General features: G+C 45.8%; 3 protein-coding genes across 4 annotated transcripts in view; 2 read left to right on the forward strand and 1 right to left on the reverse strand.

The window, feature by feature from the left end:
* Positions 1 to 8,043, forward strand: part of LOC145861169 (vitamin K-dependent protein S-like) — a 35,769-nt gene extending 27,726 nt beyond the window's left edge. For both annotated transcript variants that reach the window (XM_082963217.1, XM_082963218.1), the window contains 3 exons: positions 5,751 to 5,887; positions 5,980 to 6,202; positions 7,736 to 8,043. In XM_082963217.1, coding sequence (XP_082819343.1) covers positions 5,751 to 5,887; positions 5,980 to 6,202; positions 7,736 to 7,938 — 563 coding nt within the window. In that variant the 3' untranslated portion in view covers positions 7,939 to 8,043. The remainder of the gene's footprint in view (positions 1 to 5,750; positions 5,888 to 5,979; positions 6,203 to 7,735) is intronic.
* Positions 8,044 to 10,008: 1,965 nt separating this feature from the next.
* On the forward strand, positions 10,009 to 11,467 carry txnl4b (thioredoxin-like 4B). The gene is made up of 3 exons (NM_001140727.3): positions 10,009 to 10,196; positions 10,432 to 10,583; positions 10,768 to 11,467. The coding sequence occupies exons 1-3, from the start codon at positions 10,065 to 10,067 to the stop codon at positions 10,931 to 10,933; spliced, it is 450 nt and encodes a 149-aa protein (NP_001134199.1). The 5' UTR covers positions 10,009 to 10,064; the 3' UTR covers positions 10,934 to 11,467.
* A 2,656-nt stretch (positions 11,468 to 14,123) lies between these two features.
* LOC145861170 (uncharacterized) lies at positions 14,124 to 19,505 on the reverse strand. The gene is made up of 3 exons (XM_082963219.1): positions 19,316 to 19,505; positions 16,674 to 17,870; positions 14,124 to 14,752 (listed from the first exon to the last, which is right to left on the reverse strand). The coding sequence occupies exons 2-3, from the start codon at positions 17,867 to 17,869 to the stop codon at positions 14,506 to 14,508; spliced, it is 1,443 nt and encodes a 480-aa protein (XP_082819345.1). The 5' UTR covers position 17,870; positions 19,316 to 19,505; the 3' UTR covers positions 14,124 to 14,505.
* Positions 19,506 to 19,992: the final 487 nt, after the last annotated feature.

Raw genomic sequence — 19,992 nt, forward strand, 5'->3', positions numbered from 1 at the left:
GTGAGTAGACTGGCCCACTTCAACGTGGACTACCGTGAGTAGACTGGCCCACTTCAACGTGGACTACCGTGAGTAGACTGGCCCACTTCAACGTGGACTACCGTGAGTAGACTGGCCCACTTCAATGTAGACTACCGTGAGTAGACTGGCCCACTTCAACGTAGACTACCGTGAGTAGACTGGCCCACTTCAACGTGGACTACCGTGAGTAGACTGGCCCACTTCAACGTAGACTACCGTGAGTAGACTGGCCCACTTCAACGTAGACTACCGTGAGTAGACTGGCCCACTTCAACGTAGACTACCGTGAGTAGACTGGCCCACTTCAACGTGGACTACCGTGAGTAGTGAACACCTAGACTGGCCCACTTCAACATAGACTACCGTGAGTAGACTGGCCCACTTCAACGTAGACTACCGTGAGTAGACTGGCCCACTTCAACGTGGACTACCGTGAGTAGACTGGCCCACTTCAACGTAGACTACCGTGAGTAGTGAACACTAGACTGGCCCACTTCAACGTAGACTACCGTGAGTAGACTGGCCCACTTCAACGTGGACTACCGTGAGTAGACTGGCCCACTTCAACGTGGACTACCGTGAGTAGTGAACACTAGACTGGCCCACTTCAACGTGGACTACCGTGAGTAGACTGGCCCACTTCAATGTAGACTACCGTGAGTAGACTGGCCCACTTCAACGTAGACTCCCGTGAGTAGACTGGCCCACTTCAATGTAGACTACCGTGAGTAGACAGGCCCACTTCAACGTAGACGACCGTGAGTAGACTGGCCCACTTCAACGTGGACTACCGTGAGTAGACTGGCCCACTTCAATGTAGACTACCGTGAGTAGACTGGCCCACTTCAACGTGGACTACCGTGAGTAGACTGGCCCACTTCAATGTAGACTACCGTGAGTAGACTGGCCCACTTCAACGTGGACTACCGTGAGTAGACTCGCTCACTTCAATGTAGACTACCGTGAGTAGACTGGCCCACTTCAACGTAGACTACCGTGAGTAGACTGGCCCACTTCAACGTAGACTACCGTGAGTAGACTGGCCCACTTCAACGTGGACTACCGTGAGTAGACTGGCCCACTTCAACGTGGACTACCGTGAGTAGACTGGCCCACTTCAACGTGGACTACCGTGAGTAGACTGGCCCACTTCAACGTGGACTACCGTGAGTAGACTGGCCCACTTTAACGTAGACTACCGTGAGTAGACTGGCCCACTTCAACGTGGACTACCGTGAGTAGACTGGCCCACTTCAATGTAGACTACCGTGAGTAGACTGGCCCACTTCAACGTGGACTACCGTGAGTAGACTGGCTCACTTCAATGTAGACTACCGTGAGTAGACTGGCCCACTTCAACGTGGACTACCGTGAGTAGACTGGCCCACTTCAACGTAGACTACCGTGAGTAGACTGGCCCACTTCAATGTGGACTACCGTGAGTAGACTGGCCCACTTCAACGTGGACTACCGTGAGTAGACTGGCCCACTTCAACGTAGACTACCGTGAGTAGACTGGCCCACTTCAATGTAGACTACCGTGAGTAGACTGGCCCACTTCAACGTGGACTACCGTGAGTAGACTGGCCCACTTCAATGTAGACTACCGTGAGTAGACTGGCCCACTTCAACGTAGACTACCGTGAGTAGACTGGCCCACTTCAACGTAGACTACCGTGAATAGACTGGCCCACTTCAACATAGACTACCGTGAGTAGTGTACACTAGACTGGCCCACTTCAACATAGACTACCGTGAGTAGTGTACACTAGACTGGCCCACTTCAACATAGACTACCGTGAGTAGTGTACACTAGACTGGCCCACTTCAACGTAGACTACCGTGAGTAGTGTACACTAGACTGGCCCACTTCAACGTAGACTACCGTGAGTAGTGTACACTAGACTGGCCCACTTCAACGTAGACTACCGTGAGTAGTGTACACTAGACTGGCCCACTTCAACGTAGACTACCGTGAGTAGTGTACACTAGACTGGCCCACTTCAACGTAGACTACCGTGAATAGTGTACACTAGACTGGCCCACTTCAATGTAGACTACCGTGAGTAGTGTACACTAGACTGGCCCACTTCAACATAGACTACCGTGAGTAGTGAACACTAGACTGGCCCACTTCAACATAGACTACCGTGAGTAGTGTACACTGGACTGGCCCACTTCAACGTAGACTACCGTGAGTAGTGTACACTAGACTGGCCCACTTCAACGTAGACTACCGTGAGTAGTGTACACTAGACTGGCCCACTTCAACATAGACTACGGTGAGTAGTGTACACTAGACTGGCCCACTTCAACGCAGACTACCGTGAGTAGTGTACACGAGACTGGCCCACTTCAACGTAGACTACCGTGAGTAGTGTACACTAGACTGGCCCACTTCAACATAGACTACCGTGAGTAGTGTACACTAGACTGGCCCACTTCAACATAGACTACCGTGAGTAGTGTACACTAGACTAGCCCACTTCAACGTAGACTACCGTGAGTAGTGTACACTAGACTGGCCCACTTCAACGTAGACTACCGTGAGTAGTGTACACTAGACTGGGCCACTTCAACGTAGACTACGGTGAGTAGTGTACACTAGACTGGCCCACTTCAACGTAGACTACCGTGAGTAGTGTACACTAGACTGGCCCACTTCAACGTAGACTACCGTGAGTAGTGTACACTAGACTGGCCCACTTCAACGTAGACTACGGTGAGTAGTGTACACTAGACTGGCCCACTTCAACGTAGACTACCGTGAGTAGTGTACACTCGACTGGCCCACTGCAATGTAGTGTACACTAGACTGGCCCACTTCAACGTAGACTACCGTGAGTAGTGTACACTAGACTGGCTCACTTCAACGTAGACTACCGTGAGTAGTGTACACTAGACTGGCCCACTTCAACGTAGACTACCGTGAGTAGTGTACACTAGACTGGCCCACTTCAACATAGACTACAGTGAGTAGTGTACACTAGACTGGCCCACTGCAACATAGACTACAGTGAGTAGTGTACACTAGACTGGCCCACTTCAACATAGACTACAGTGAGTAGTGTACACTAGACTGGCCCACTGCAACGTAGTGTACACTAGACTGGCCCACTTCAACGTAGACTACCGTGAGAAGTGTACACTAGACTGGCCCACTGCAACGTAGTGTACACTAGACTGGCCCACTTCAACATAGACTACCGTGAGTAGTGTACACTAGACTGGCCCACTTCAACATAGACTACCGTGAGTAGTGTACACTAGACTGGTCCACTTCAACGTAGTGTACACTAGACTGGCCCACTTCAACATAGACTATGGTGAGTAGTGTACACTAGACTGGCCCACTTCGACGAGGACTACCGTGAGTAGTGTACACTAGACTGGCTCACTTCAACGTAGACTACAGTGAGTAGTGTACACTAGACTATATTCTACTACTACAGTGGACTATATATATTCTACTACTACAGTGGACTATATATATTCTACTACTACAGTGGACTATATATATTCTACTACTACAGTGGACTATATATATTCTACTACAGTGGACTCTATATATTCTAGTACTACAGTGGACTATATATATATTCTACTACTACAGTGGACTATATATATTGAACTGTAGTGGACTATATATATTCTACTACTACAGTGGACTATATATATTATACTACTACAGTGGACTATATATATTATACTACTACAGTGGACTATATATATATTCTACTACTACAGTGGACTATATATATTCTACTACTACAGTGGACTATATATATATTCTACTACTACAGTGGACTATATATATTCTACTACTACAGTGGACTATATATATTCTACTACTACAGTGGACTATATATATTCTACTACTACAGTGGACTATATATATTCTACTACATTGGACTATATATATATTCTACTACAGTGGACTATATATATTCTACTAAGGTGGACTATATATATTCTACTACTACAGTGGACTATATTTAATCTACTACTACAGTTGACTATATATATATTCTACTACTACAGTGGACTATATATATTCTACTACTACAGTGGACTATATATATTCTACTACTACAGTGGACTATATATATTCTACTACTACAGTGGACTATATATATTCTACTACTACAGTGGACTATATGTATTCTACTACTACAGTGGACTATATATATTCTACTACTACAGTGGACTATATGTATTCTACTACTACAGTGGACTATATATATTCTACTACTATAGTGGACTATATATATTCTACTACTACAGTGGACTATATATATTCTACTACTACAGTGGACTATATATATTCTACTACTACAGTGGACTATATATATTCTACTACTACAGTGGACTATATATATTCTACTACTACAGTGGACTATATATATTCTTCTACTACAGTGGACTATATATATTCTACTACTACAGTGGACTATATATATTCTACTACTACAGTGGACTATATATATTCTACTACTACAGTGGACTATATATATTCTACTACTACAGTGGACTATATATATATATTCTACTACAGTGGACTATATATATATATTCTACTACAGTGGACTATATATATTCTACTAAAGTGGACTATATATATTCTACTACTACAGTGGACTATATATATTCTACTACTACAGTGGACTATATATATTCTACTACTACAGTGGACTATATATATTCTACTACTACAGTGGACTATATATATTCTACTACTGTGGACTATATATATTCTACTACTACAGTGGACTAAATATATTCTACTACTACAGTGGACTATATATATTCTACTACTACAGTGGACTATATATATTCTACTACTACAGTGGACTATATATATTCTACTACAGTGGACTATATATATTCTACTACAGTGGACTATATATATTCTTCTACTACAGTGGACTATATATATTCTACTACTACAGTGGACTATATATATTCTACTACAGTGGACTATATATATTCTACTACTACAGTGGACTAAATATATTCTACTACTACAGTGGACTATATATATTCTACTATAGTGGACTATATATATTCTACTACTACAGTGGACTATATATATTCTACTACTACAGTGGACTATATATATTCTACTACTACAGTGGACTATATATATTCTACTATAGTGGACTATATATATTCTACTACTACAGTGGACTATATATATTCTACTACTACAGTGGACTATATATATTCTACTACTACAGTGGACTATATATATTCTACTACTACAGTGGACTATATATATATTCTACTATAGTGGACTATATATATTCTACTACTACAGTGGACTATATATATTCTACTATAGTGGACTATATATATTCTACTACTACAGTGATTCTCCAGATGATTAGGAAATAGGGGGAGGTCTACGAGTCTTTGGTGCTTCTGTCTGCCTGTCTAACTAACTAAGTGTTTGTGTGTGTGTGCGTGTCTGTGTGTTTGTGCATCTGTGTGCGTGTCTGTGTGTGTGTGTGCGTGTGTGTTTGTGTGTGTGTCTGTGTGCGTGTGTGTGTGTGTGCGTGCGTGTGTGTGCATCTGTGTGCGTGTCTGTGTGTGTGTGCATCTGTGTGCGTGTCTGTGTGTGTCTGTGTGTGTGTGTGTCTGTGTGTGTGTGTGTGTGTGTGTGTGTGTGTCTGCGTGTGTGTGTGTGCGTGCGTGCGTGTGCGTGCGTGTGCGTGTGCGTGCGTGTACAGGTGAGTCTGGGAGCTGGAGGGTGGATCTGAAGGTAAATATCCGTCCGTCCAGCAGTACAGGAGTTCTCTTTGCTCTCGTCCTCAACGATACCGTCCCCCTGTCTGTCGCCGTGGTTACGCAAGGACCTGAAGAAGCTGTGAGTTCAGCAAAGATCCCCACACACACACACACACACACACACACACACACACACCCCCCCTTCACCTCTCCCCCCCCTCCTTCCTCCAGGACCTGCGGGTGTTCCTGGATGGAGTGTCCGTGGCGACGCTACAGTCGTTGATGCTGTGTTACCCAGACCGTCTGTCTGTGGAACTGACCGTCACCCCCACTAGCCTGGAGATCGGTGCCAACACCTCCACCTGGTCCTACAGCCTCCCTCACGGGGCGCTGGGTCGACTCAACCACACCATGATGACACACTCTGTCAGGACATGTCTAGGAGGACTGCCAGGTAACTAGCTAGTCACTAACTAACCAACTAACTAACTAACTAGTAGCTCATTAGCCACAGGACTGCCAGGTAACTAGCTAGTCACTAACTAATTAACTAACTAACTAGTAGCTCATTAGCCACAGGACTGCCAGGTAACTAGCTAGTCACTAACTAGTAGCTCATTAGCCACAGGACTGCCAGGTAACTAGCTAGTCACTAACTAACTAACTAACTAGTAGCTCATTAGCCACAGGACTGCCAGGTAACGAGCTAGTCACTAACTAGTAGCTCATTAGCCACAGGACTGCCAGGTAACTAGCTAGTTACTAACTAGCTAACTAGTAGCTCATTAGCCACAGGACTGCCAGGTAACTAGCTAGTCACTAACTAATTAACTAACTAACTAGTAGCTCATTAGCCACAGGACTGCCAGGTAACTAGCTAGTCACTAACTAGTAGCTCATTAGCCACAGGACTGCCAGGTAACTAGCTAGTCACTAACTAACTAGTAGCTCATTAGCCACAGGACTGCCAGGTAACGAGCTAGTCACTAACTAGTAGCTCATTAGCCACAGGACTGCCAGGTAACTAGCTAGTTACTAACTAACTAACTAGTAGCTCATTAGCCACAGGACTGCCAGGTAACGAGCTAGTCACTAACTAACTAACTAGTAGCTCATTAGCCATAGGACTGCCAGGTAACTAGCTAGTCACTAACTATTAGCTCATTAGCCACAGAACTGCCAGGTAACGAGCTAGTCACTTACTAACTAACTAACTAACTAGTAGCTCATTAGCCACAGGACTGCCAGGTAACGAGCTAGTCACTAACTAACTAGTAGCTCATTAGCCACAGGACTGCCAGGTAACGAGCTAGTCACTAACTAGTAGCTCATTAGCCACAGGACTGCCAGGTAACTAGCTAGTCACTAACTAACTAACTAACTAGTAGCTCATTAGCCACAGGACTGCCAGGTAACGAGCTAGTCACTAACTAGTAGCTCATTAGCCACAGGACTGCCAGGTAACTAGCTAGTTACTAACTAACTAGTAGCTCATTAGCCACAGGACTGCCAGGTAACGAGCTAGTCACTAACTAACTAGTAGCTCATTAGCCACAGGACTGCCAGGTAACTAGCTAGTCACTAACTAGTAGCTCAGTAGCCACAGGACTGCCAGGTAACGAGCTAGTCACTAACTAACTAACTAACTAGTAGCTCAGTAGCCACAGGACTGCCAGGTAACGAGCTAGTCACTAACTAACTAACCAGTAGCTCAGTAGCCACAGGACTGCCAGGTAACGAGCTAGTCACTAACTAACTAACCAGTAGCTCATTAGCCACAGGACTGCCAGGTAACTAGCTAGTCACTAACTAACTAACCAGTAGCTCATTAGCCACAGGACTACCAGGTTGGTGAAACTTGACTAACATAGTCCATATTTCAGAATTGATTCAGATTTCATTGATGAAGTGTGAAACCACAGAAGAAGTGTTTTCTTTGGGGGGGGGGTTTGGTATTTAATCTCTCCGTCCGTCCGTTCGTCTCCAGATGAAATCCCAGTCTCATCCAGCCCAGTGACGGCCTACTACCACGGCTGCATGGACGTCAACATCAACGGCCAGCTGATAGACTTCGACGAAGCAGACAGTAAACACAACAGCATTAAGTCCCACTCCTGCCCTCCTGTCTCGCCCCCCCCCCCACAAAGACACTCTCTGACGACGCCCCGTCACTCACCTTACAGGAAGTGACCTCACCAAAACCAGGTCGACCAATCGCCAATCACATCTCTGTTCCTGAGGCCCAAATCTGTGTATATGATCCTCTACCTGATGATTAGGAGGAGGGGGAGGGAGGGAGGGAGGTAGGTAGGGGGAGAGAGAGGGAGGGAGGGAGAAAGGAGTGGGGGAGGGATGGAGGTAGGGGGAGAGAGAGGGAGGGGGAGGGGGGAGAAAGGAGGGAGGGAGGGGGAGAGGGAGGGGGGAGAAAGGAGGGAGGGAGAAAGGAGTGGGGGAGGGAGGGAGGTAGGGGGAGAGAGGGAGGGAGGGAGGGAAGAAAGGAGTGGGGGAGGGAGAGAGGGAGGGAAGAAAGGAGGGGGGAGGGAGAGAGGGAAGAAAGGGGGGGAGGGAGGGGGAGTGGAAGGGAGAAAGGGGGAGGGAGAGTAGGGGGGAGGGAGTAGGGAGAGAGGGGAGAACGAAGGGAGGGAGAGATGGTGGGTGGACTTGCACGATGCAGTCATTTCTGTTTATTTAGTTTCCTGCACTCTTTGTTTAGACTGTTTTTGACGGACGGTTTCATATTTTTTATTGGACACATGTCATCCCATCACCATCACCATGGTTTCTTGTCTCCTAGAGATGAACGTACTTTGGTGCGAAAAGTGCAAATCAATCCCAGATCAAAGAGCAAAGGACCTTGTGAAGATGCTGGAGGAAACAGGTACAAAAGTATCTATATTCACAGTAAAACGAGTCCTATATCGACATAACCTGAAAGGCCGCTCAGCAAGGAAGAAGCCACTGCTCCAAAACCGCCATAAAAAAGCCAGACTACGGTTTGCAACTGCACATGGGGACAAAGATCGTACTTTTTGGAGAAATGTCCTCTGGTCTGATGAAACAAAAATAGAACTTTTTGGCCATAATGACCATCGTTATGTTTGGAGGAAAAAGGGGGAGGCTTGCAAGCTGAAGAACACCATCCCAACCGTGAAGCACGGGGGTGGCAGCATCATGTTGTGGGGTTGCTTTGCTGCAGGTGGGACTGGTGCACCTCACAAAATAGATGGCATTACGAGGAAGGAAAATTATGTGGATATATTGAAGCAACATCTCAAGGCATCAGTCAGGAAGTTAAGTTTAAGTTTGGTCGCAAATTTGTGGGCAGAACTGAAAAAGCATGTGCGAGCAAGGAGGCCTACAAACCTGATTCAGTTACACCAGCTCTGTCAGGAGGAATGGGCCAAAATTCACCCAACTTCTTGTGGGAAGCTCGTGGAAGGCTACCCGAAACATTTAACCCAAGTTAAACAATTTAAAGGCAATGCTACCAAATACTAATTGAGTGTATGTAAACTTCTGACCCACTGGGAATGTGATGAAAGAAATAAAAGCTGAAATAAATAATTCTCTCTACTATTATTCTGACATTTCACATTCTTAAAATAAAGTGGTGATCCTAACTGACTTAAGAAAGTGAATTTTTACTAGGATTAAAATGTCAGGAATTGTGAAAAACTGAGTTTAATTGTATTTGGCTAAGGTGTATGTAAACTTCCGACTTCAACTGTATGTAGATGAGATAGATAGATTTGTACCACACACATGGTGATTTCTGGTTCTCTCTTGTCTCTCTTCTCTCTCCCTTTCTTAAGACACCCCAATGGTTAAGTGTATATAAAAACATGCTCACTTTAATATATAAGTTAAATGTTTATGTTGATGGATTGAGTGTTTTTTGTGTGTGTGTATGTGTGTTTATTTTAACAAAAGTTATCCAAAGCATGCTTGCTTTGGTACGAAAAACTGTGGTTGTGTCTGAAATCTTTCTAGCCTACTGCTTACTAATAAAATCAAATGTATTTCTATAGCCCTTCTTACATCAGCTGATATCTCAAAGTGCTGTACACAGAAACCCAGCCTAAAACCCCCCAAAACAGCAAGCTAATATGTACTAGCCATACTACATACGGATATACTAGTAAAACGCAGTATTAAACGTTAAACAAATATCAACATACTGGCTCAAACGACAGAAAAGAAGCAGCGGACACTATCGGCTGTTCGGTCACAGTTTCTGACGGACGTTTTATGGTGTTACACAGCGTACCATTTTCGTTTGTCAAACTGAACACAAATGCTAGCTAGCAGCTAACAAAATGAGTTTGTTTTTGGCCAAATTGTCATGTAAAAATGACATAGACGAGGTAATAAAAACCGTCGCTGAAAAGGTTTTAGTTCTTCGGTTTGGAAGAGATGAAGACTCGGTCTGCCTGCAACTTGACGAGATTGTAAGTAGCTAACGTTAGCATGTGTAGCTAGCATGCTAGCTGGGTAACTAGCTAGCTCTACCAGCTAACTACCTGCAATATTGTAGCCAGTAAACATTGATGCAAAACGTGCATGTCAATCGTTACCAATATTTACACCAACACTGTCAATGTATTTTTTGTTGTTATTGTTGTTGTTGTAACGTTTGAGTCTGTCTGAATCGGGAATGACAAGTGTTCTCATTATTTTTGCCAGCTGTCCAAAACCTCCCACGACCTGAGTAACATGGCGTCTATCTACATCGTGGATGTGGACTCAGCCCCCGTCTACACGAGATACTTCGACATCAGTTACATCCCATCTACAGTCTTCTTCTTCAACGGACAACACATGAAAGTTGATTATGGGTGAGAAGGAAGATGGCCGACAACTAGCTAGAATACCACTGGTTGGGTTATACAGTCTACGTTTCAGTGAGTTGTAACACACTCTTCCCTTTTTTAATGTCATAGGTGTGGGTACTACTCATATTAGCTACAAGCCATTTCTCCTTTGTAGGCTTATAGCTAAAACACTGTTGTCTCTATACAGGTCTCCAGATCACACCAAGTTTGTGGGCAGTTTTAAGACCAAGCAGGACTTCCTGGATCTGATCGAGGTGATCTACAGAGGAGCTATGAGAGGGAAGATGATCGTCCAGAGTCCCATCGACCCTCAGAACATCCCCAAGTACGACCTGCTCTACCATGGGATCTGAGATTTCACCACGATTCCCCACCCTTCAGCGCAGTTACAAGCACCCTGGCTGCAGATCTCGTCGGGAGACCGACGGCGCGGTTTGAGCGCTCAACCTGCCGACAATTCATGTGAAAAGAAAACGTCTGACCGGCACAGAACGGATTGGCCCGGCCCGGACAATTATGGTGTCGGCTTTATCAAGAGACGCCACTGTAGCTGGCGCCATCTCACTTCACCATTCATACTGATGTACCGATTTAGTGAAACTGTCCATAACTTGAGGTTTAATATTCTGATGTAGTGTTTAGTATTTTATTTATATATATATATTAGTATTATTTCCTAGGGGTTTGATATTTCCTAGGGAAATAGATCTCTAAGAGACACAGATATGTGTCAGAGTGAACAATCTTTTATTTCATACAATGAAGATTCATTTATATCTGGATGTTCTTGTTGCCTCTTTGTTTATAGTGGGAATGCTGAATCTAATGTATGTTTGGTCACAAGGTCAGAAACCTTTTGAACTTTTTGTTAATAAATGTGTCACTTCAAATAAGGATTGGTTTGATCTCTACTACCTCACCACAAATCATTATCTCCTAAATGATTAGCTACATAAAAATAAGACCGCTCACAGGGCTGGACATCCTTGTATTATCTAAGCCCAGACACCACAGACAGTGCAGGAGATCCTTGTATTATCTAAGCCCAGACACCACAGTGCTGGAGATCCTTGTATTATCTAACCCCAGGCACCACAGACAGTGCAGGAGATCCTTGTATTATCTGAGCCCAGACACCACAGTGCAGGAGATCCTTGTATTATCTAAGCCCAGACACCACAGACAGTGCAGGAGATCCTTGTATTATCTAACCCCAGGCACCACAGACAGTGCAGGAGATCCTTGTATTATCTGAGCCCAGACACCACAGTGTTGGAGATCATTGTATTATCTAAGCCCAGACACCACAGTGCAGGAGATCCTTGTATTATCTAATCCCAGGCACCACAGTGCTGGAGATCATTGTATTATCTAAGCCCAGACACCACAGACAATGCAGGAGATCCTTGTATTATCTGAGCCCAGACACCACAGACAGTGCTGGAGATCCTTGTATTATCTAAGCCCAGACACCACAGACAATGCAGGAGATCCTTGTATTATCTGAGCCCAGACACCACAGACAGTGCTGGAGATCCTTGTATTATCTAAGCCCAGACACCACAGTGCAGGAGATCCTTGTATTATCTAATCCCAGGCACCACAGTGCAGGAGATCCTTGTATTATCTAATCCCAGACACCACAGTGCAGGAGATCATTGTATTATCTAAGCCCAGACACCACAGTGCAGGAGATCCTTGTATTATCTAAGCCCAGGCACCACAGTGTTGAGTGACTTGCATCTACCGATCAATTTGGAGATTTGTTGGTATTTTGGTCCATTAATAATAAAAGTATTTTTAAAATGTCAAATTTGAAAAATGTCTAGTTTCTTTAGTTTATCATACTACCATCATCAACATTTTTAATGAATTTTAACCACTTTTAAAAAAAAAATGGACTTGCCTCAATAATGTAAAAAGCCCATTTCATACAGAATGTAACGAACTGGACTACATTTAGTAAGATACTTTGAAGAGGGCGATTGGGTTAAATGGCCGTTTTGGTGTTTGCTCGTCTTCACTCAGTGTTACTTGTCGTTAACCGACATTCCCAGAAAGTCAAGACTTCCCACATCAACTCATTCTCAGCTTCAGAATCATCTACATTCACAGAGTAGTGTGGTTACCATTAGATATATTACCCAGACTGACCCAGAGTTGTGTGGCTACCATTAGATATATTACCCAGACTGACCCAGAGTTGTGTGGCTACCATTAGATATATTACCCAGGGTTGTGTGGATACCATTAGATATATTACCCAGACTGACCCAGAGTTGTGTGGCTACCATTAGATATATTACCCAGACTGACCCAGAGTTGTGTGGTTACCATTATATATATTACCCAGAGTTGTGTGGATACCATTAGATATATTACCCAGACTGACCCAGAGTTGTGTGGATACCATTAGATATATTACCCAGACTGACCCAGAGTTGTGTGGTTACCATTATATATATTACCCAGAGTTGTGTGGTTACCATTAGATATATTACCCAGACTGACCCAGAGTTGTGTGGCTACCATTAGATATATTACCCAGACTGACCCAGAGTTGTGTGGTTACCATTATATATATTACCCAGAGTTGTGTGGATACCATTAGATATATTACCCAGACTGACCCAGAGTTGTGTGGTTACCATTAGATATATTACCCAGGGTTGTGTGGATACCATTAGATATATTACCCAGAGTTGTGTGGTTATCATTAGATATATTACCCAGGGTTGTGTGGATACCATTAGATATATTACCCAGAGTTACCCAGGGTTGTGTGGATCCCATTAGATATATTACCCAGGGTTGTGTGGATACCATTAGATATATTACCCAGACTGACCCAGAGTTGTGTGGCTACCATTAGATATATTACCCAGACTGACCCAGAGTTGTGTGGTTACCATTATATATATTACCCAGAGTTGTGTGGATACCATTAGATATATTACCCAGACTGACCCAGAGTTGTGTGGTTCCCATTAGATATATTACCCAGGGTTGTGTGGATACCATTAGATATATTACCCAGACTGACCCAGAGTTGTGTGGCTACCATTAGATATATTACCCAGACTGACCCAGAGTTGTGTGGTTACCATTATATATATTACCCAGAGTTGTGTGGTTACCATTAGATATATTACCCAGACTGACCCAGAGTTGTGTGGCTACCATTAGATATATTACCCAGACTGACCCAGAGTTGTGTGGTTCCCATTAGATATATTACCCAGGGTTGTGTGGATACCATTAGATATATTACCCAGAGTTACCCAGGGTTGTGTGGATACCATTAGATATATTACCCAGGGTTGTGTGGATACCATTAGATATATTACCCAGAGTTACCCAGGGGTAAACCTTAGAGGGAATTGTTGATTTGCTGTACATTTTTTATTCTAGATAACATTTTATTTTATAAAAAATGTGCCAAAAAAAAAAAAAAAGCATTTTACATAAATGTCTTTAGTATTTTACAGATAGTAAGATTTAAAAAAAAGTATTTATCCACAATCTGCTGTGGACTAGTCCGGTCCTGGAGTGTCTTAACAAAATTAAACTAAAAATATTTAGGATGATTTCATCCAGTGTCCAGAAAAATGATTTAACATGAATTAGACCAAGTGTCTTTCTGAGCGAAAGATAAATACTCAATTCCCACTGTCCCCCTGTACTTCACTGGTGCTGTCAGTAAGGCCTGGTGATGCCTCTCCCGTTGTGAGACCTGATCTGTGAGGCCTGATCTGTCCCCCTGTACTTCACTGGTGCTGTCAGTAAGGCCTGGTGATGCCTCTCCCGCTGTGAGGCCTGATCTGTCCCCCTGTACTTCACTGGTGCTGTCAATAAGGCCTGGTGATGTCTGTCCCGTTGTGAGGCCTGATCTGTCCCGCGGTGCCCCTGTACTTCACTGGTGCTGTCAGTAAGGCCCGGTGATGCCTCTCCCGCTGTGAGGCCTGATCTGTCCCGCGGTGCCCCTGCTGCGGGTCACCATGCTGAAGGTGGTGGGCGGTTTAGGACTCAGCGTTTTGGAGAAGAACCTAAACACCGACTCCATGCAGACAGACGGAGCGGCGTCATGACTCTGTGTACCAGCTGACATCTGAGGGCATCCTGCTTTCAACGACCCCACTGGCTGATTCAGGGGCTTGGAGCTCAGTACCCACCTAAAAGGCAACGTCTTATGTAATGTGCAATGTAAAAAGAGAATATATTGTCAATTACTTCCCTGGTTATATAAACGGCATCAACCCACCTCCTGGAAGGTGTCCTGACTTCCCTGGTTATATAAAAGGCATCAACCCACCTCCTGGAGCGTGTCCTGACTTCCCTGGTTATATAAAGACATCAACCCACCTCCTGGAGCGTGTCCTGACTTCCCTGGTTATATAAAAAGGCATCAACCCACCTCCTGGAGCGTGTCCTGACTTCCCTGGTTATATAAAAGGCATCAACTCACCTCCTGGAGCGTGTCCTGACTTCCCTGGTTATATAAAGACATCAACCCACCTCCTGGAGCATGTCCTGACTTCCCTGGTTATATAAAAAGGCATCAACCCACCTCCTGGAGCGTGTCCTGACTTCCCTGGTTATATAAAGACATCAACCCACCTCCTGGAGCATGTCCTGACTTCCCTGGTTATATAAAAAGGCATCAACCCACCTCCTGGAGCGTGTCCTGACTTCCCTGGTTATATAAAAGGCATCAACCCACCTCCTGGAGCGTGTCCTGACTTCCCTGGTTATATAAAAGGCATCAACCCACCTCCTGGAGCGTGTCCTGACTTCCCTGGTTATATAAAGACATCAACCCACCTCCTGGAGCGTGTCCTGACTTCCCTGGTTATATAAAGACATCAACCCACCTCCTGGAGCGTGTCCTGACTTCCCTGGTTATATAAAAGGCATCAACCCACCTCCTGGAGCGTGTCCTGACTTCCCTGGTTATATAAAGACATCAACCCACCTCCTGGAGCGTGTCCTGACTTCCCTGGTTATATAAAAAGGCATCAACCCACCTCCTGGAGCGTGTCCTGACTTCCCTGGTTATATAAAAGGCATCAACTCACCTCCTGGAGCGTGTCCTGACTTCCCTGGTTATATAAAGACATCAACCCACCTCCTGGAGCATGTCCTGACTTCCCTGGTTATATAAAAAGGCATCAACCCACCTCCTGGAGCGTGTCCTGACTTCCCTGGTTATATAAAGACATCAACCCACCTCCTGGAGCATGTCCTGACTTCCCTGGTTATATAAAAAGGCATCAACCCACCTCCTGGAGCGTGTCCTGACTTCCCTGGTTATATAAAAGGCATCAACCCACCTCCTGGAGCGTGTCCTGACTTCCCTGGTTATGTAAAAGGCATCAACCCACCTCCTGGAGCGTGTCCTGACTTCCCTGGTTATATAAAGACATCAACCCACCTCCTGGAGCGTGTCCTGACTTCCCTGGTTATATAAAAAGGCATCAACCCACCTCCTGGAGCGTGTCCTGACTTCCCTGGTTATATAAAAGGCATCAACTCACCTCCTGGAGCGTGTCCTGACTTCCCTGGTTATATAAAGACATCAACCCACCTCCTGGAGCGTGTCCTGACTTCCCTGGTTATATAAAAGGCATCAACCCACCTCCTGGAGCGTGTCCTGACTTCCCTGGTTATATAAAAGGCATCAACTCACCTCCTGGAGCGTGTCCTGACTTCCCTGGTTATATAAAAGGCATCAACTCACCTCCTGGAGCGTGTCCTGACTTCCCTGGTTATATAAAAGGCATCAACTCACCTCCTGGAGCGTGTCCTGACTTCCCTGGTTATATAAAGACATCAACCCACCTCCTGGAGCATGTCCTGACTTCCCTGGTTATATAAAAAGGCATCAACCCACCTCCTGGAGCGTGTCCTGACTTCCCTGGTTATATAAAAGGCATCAACCCACCTCCTGGAGCGTGTCCTGACTTCCCTGGTTATATAAAAGGCATCAACTCACCTCCTGGAGCGTGTCCTGACTTCCCTGGTTATATAAAAGGCATCAACTCACCTCCTGGAGCGTGTCCTGACTTCCCTGGTTATATAAAGACATCAACCCACCTCCTGGAGCGTGTCCTCAGCCACTCTCGACCCGCCGCGTCCAATGGCTGGTGCCACAGGCTGTGGGAGGAGTCCAGGAAGGCCGCCGCCCACACCTGCGTCACCACTTGTTGCGGTCGTCGGCACAGCAGGTCCACGAACGCCAGGCCTCCGTAACCGTGCGCTACCACGACAACACGCCGGGAGACGCAGCGCGACACCATGAGGTCCCAGACGCGGTGGACGTGCTCCTCCGGAGTCTCCCCAGCACCTCCTCCTTGGTTGGGGTTCATCAGGAGGACAGAGCTGCCCTCTTCCAGGACCCTCCTCACATAGGGGATCATGCTGCCTCTCTCCAGACCCTCGCTGGCAGCAGCCCTCCAGCTCCACAGCCCGCAGCGCACCGTTCCCCGGTCCTGGACCACCACCAACAGGTTGGCAGGGCTCTCCAGGGCCCCAGGGGATAGGTACACGTAGCCCTGGCTGGGGGCTCCTCGGTGGGGGCTAAAGTAGACCCTGTGGTGGTCCCCCTGCCCCTGGGACTCTGGTGGAGGAGGGAGGTAAACCTCCTTGCTGAGAGATGGAGGAGGGAGGTAAACCTCCTTGCTGAGAGATGGAGGAGGAGGGAGGTAAACCTCCTTGCTGAGAGATGGAGGAGGAGGGAGGTAAACCTCCTTGCTGAGAGATGGAGGAGGGAGGTAAACCTCCTTGCTGAGAGATGGAGGAGGGAGGTAAACCTCCTTGCTGAGAGATGGAGGAGGGAGGTAAACCTCCTTGCTGAGAGATGGAGGTGGGATGTAAACCTCCTTGCTGAGAGATGGAGGAGGGAGGTAAACCTCCTTGCTGAGAGATGGAGGAGGGAGGTAAACCTCCTTGCTGAGAGATGGAGGAGGGAGGTAAACCTCCTTGTTGAAGGGTGGAGGAGGGATGTAAACCTCCTTGCTGAGAGATGGGAGGTAGAGCCTGACGAGGTGGAGCTGCTCCTCCAGGAGAGAGTGAACGTGTTGGGTGACGTGGAGACATAAAGCCTGGTCCTCTCTCTGGGTGACGTCTGGGTCACAGCCCCTCTGGAACATGAAGGGCTCCTGGGTGACCCGGTGACACAGACGTCCGTCCGAGGTGAAGCGATACGGGAAGATTGAGGGAGGGGAGACAGCCTGACCCCACTGGCTCTGGGTCTGACCCTGGGTCTGAGCGGTGTCCACCATTAACTCCATCCTGGTGCAAAGCATAAAGGGAAAATTATCCTCTAGCCTGGGGAGTATTGAGGAAGGGCTATCTGATCCCGTTAGCCTCTAGCCTGGGGAGTATTGAGGAAGGGCTATCTGATCCGTTAGCCTCTAGCCTGGGGAGTATTGAGGAAGGGCTATCTGATCCCGTTAGCCTCTAGCCTGGGGAGTATTGAGGAAGGGCTATCTGATCCCGTTAGCCTCTAGCCTGGGGAGTATTGAGGAAGGGCTATCTGATCCCGTTAGCCTCTAGCCTGGGGAGTATTGAGGAAGGGCTATCTGATCCCGTTAGCCTCTAGCCTGGGGAGTATTGAGGAAGGGCTATCTGATCCCGTTAGCCTCTAGCCTGGGGAGTATTGAGGAAGGGCTATCTGATCCCGTTAGCCTCTAGCCTGGGGAGTATTGAGGAAGGGCTATCTGATCCCGTTAGCCTCTAGCCTGGGGAGTATTGAGGAAGGGCTATCTGATCCCGTTAGCCTCTAGCCTGGGGAGTATTGAGGAAGTAAGCGCATCGTTATTTGTGTACAGTGGGATCCCAAATGATTGACAGCCCTACTGAAGATGAGCAGAAATGACTGTATTAAAATTATACAAATACTGAGCTATATTGTACACTGAAACCCCCCCCCCCCCCAAAAAACAGGGTAATTATATAATTTTATGCTAATATAATTGCTCCATTGGTGTGTGTGTGTTGCCAAAGAGCTTTATATTCATGTCATCCAACTAATGTAAACGTCTGGAGTTTTTTTTTTTAAATGACATCGGCACTTGGATTGAAACCAGGTGCTTTGGTCAGATCACCTGTAAAATACGACCTCTTCGTCCACACAGACCAGCGGTGGGTTTGGTGTCCAAATCAGGATGCATGAGCAGAGAATAACCCCATTTACCTACTGTAAAATATGGATGGTGGATCTTTGACGTTGTGGGGTTTTTGATGCTTCCGCTAGTCCTGGGACCTTTTGTCTAAGGGCAACGGCATCACGAACTCTACCTGAGTACCAGGAAATTTTAGCCCCCCCCCCCCCCCCCAAAAAAAAACTGGTTTCCTCTGTCAGGTAGCTGAAACTTGTGACTAAGTGGATCTTCCAGTAAGACAATAACTCCAAGCACAACATCAAAATCCACAAAGAAATTGTTAATTAGCCACCCTAAAAAATCATCTCAGTGTTCCGGACTTCAAAACCCATTGAAAACCTTTGTTTTGAATTGAAGAGGGAAGTTCCTAAACACGTTTCATACAGTCCTTTTTTTCTCCCCTCATCTTCATCAAGGGTGTCAATAATTTGGGACCCAAACTGTATATCCTAACCAATAAAAGGTAAAACGGTTTGCGTTACCATTTATTGTAAACTAGGATTTATTTTTGCATTGTATTTGTCAGTTCATTTATCACCATGGCTAATAGCACCCCTCCTCACCGAAACATACCTGGTTAAAGTGATGCGTCGGCGCTGTATGAGTTCTGGCCGATCAGTTGTATCCAATAACCCCAAAGAAGCCAATGAGAAAAGGCACTTTAAACGTTACTTTACTTTCGACTGAATATTAGTAATGACCGTTCCGAAGATGCTTTGACAGGTGGAAGTTACAAACGAAAAGCGACGACGTGACGAACCAACCCCCCCCCATCTATAGGTCAAGGTGCATGCCATAGCGACGACGTGACGACTCAACCTCCATGCCATAGCGATGACGTGACGACTCAACCTCCATGCCATAGCGACGACGTGACGACTCAACCTCCATGCCATAGCGACGACGTGACTCAACCTCCATGCCATAGCGACGACGTGACTCAACCTCCATACCATAGCGACTACGTGACTCAACCTCCATACCATAGCGACGACGTGACTCAACCTCCATGCCATAGCGATGCCATAGTGCGAGAATGTCATGGAAATGCTGCATGACATAATCAGTCACAAGATACAAATATATACATTTTTTAAGTGTTTTATTTATGTTTAACTTCGAGATAATAAGCTTTAACCACACAGAGATGCTTTTTATTTAAAATATAAAATGTTATTGTACACTTACTTCACACTCTTTATTGCTGAGCAATATGATAAGGCCATTTCAGGACTGTCATCTTGATCCAT

This window comes from Salmo salar, chromosome 16, assembly GCF_965601325.2.
Source record: "Salmo salar chromosome 16, fSalSal1, whole genome shotgun sequence".
Lineage (NCBI taxonomy): Eukaryota > Metazoa > Chordata > Actinopteri > Salmoniformes > Salmonidae > Salmo > Salmo salar.

Excerpts from the sequence above, each read along its gene's own strand:
- LOC145861170 (XM_082963219.1), bottom strand. The coding sequence starts at position 17,869 with ATGGAGTTAATGGTGGACACCGCTCAGACCCAGGGTCAGACCCAGAGC. Across the intron at positions 14,753-16,673 it reads CTGAGGACACGCTCCAGGAG|GTGGGTACTGAGCTCCAAGC; the intron begins GTGGGTTGATGT and ends GTTGCCTTTTAG.
- txnl4b (NM_001140727.3), top strand. The coding sequence starts at position 10,065 with ATGAGTTTGTTTTTGGCCAAATTGTCATGTAAAAATGACATAGACGAG. Across the intron at positions 10,197-10,431 it reads GCCTGCAACTTGACGAGATT|CTGTCCAAAACCTCCCACGA; the intron begins GTAAGTAGCTAA and ends TATTTTTGCCAG. Across the intron at positions 10,584-10,767 it reads CACATGAAAGTTGATTATGG|GTCTCCAGATCACACCAAGT; the intron begins GTGAGAAGGAAG and ends GTCTCTATACAG.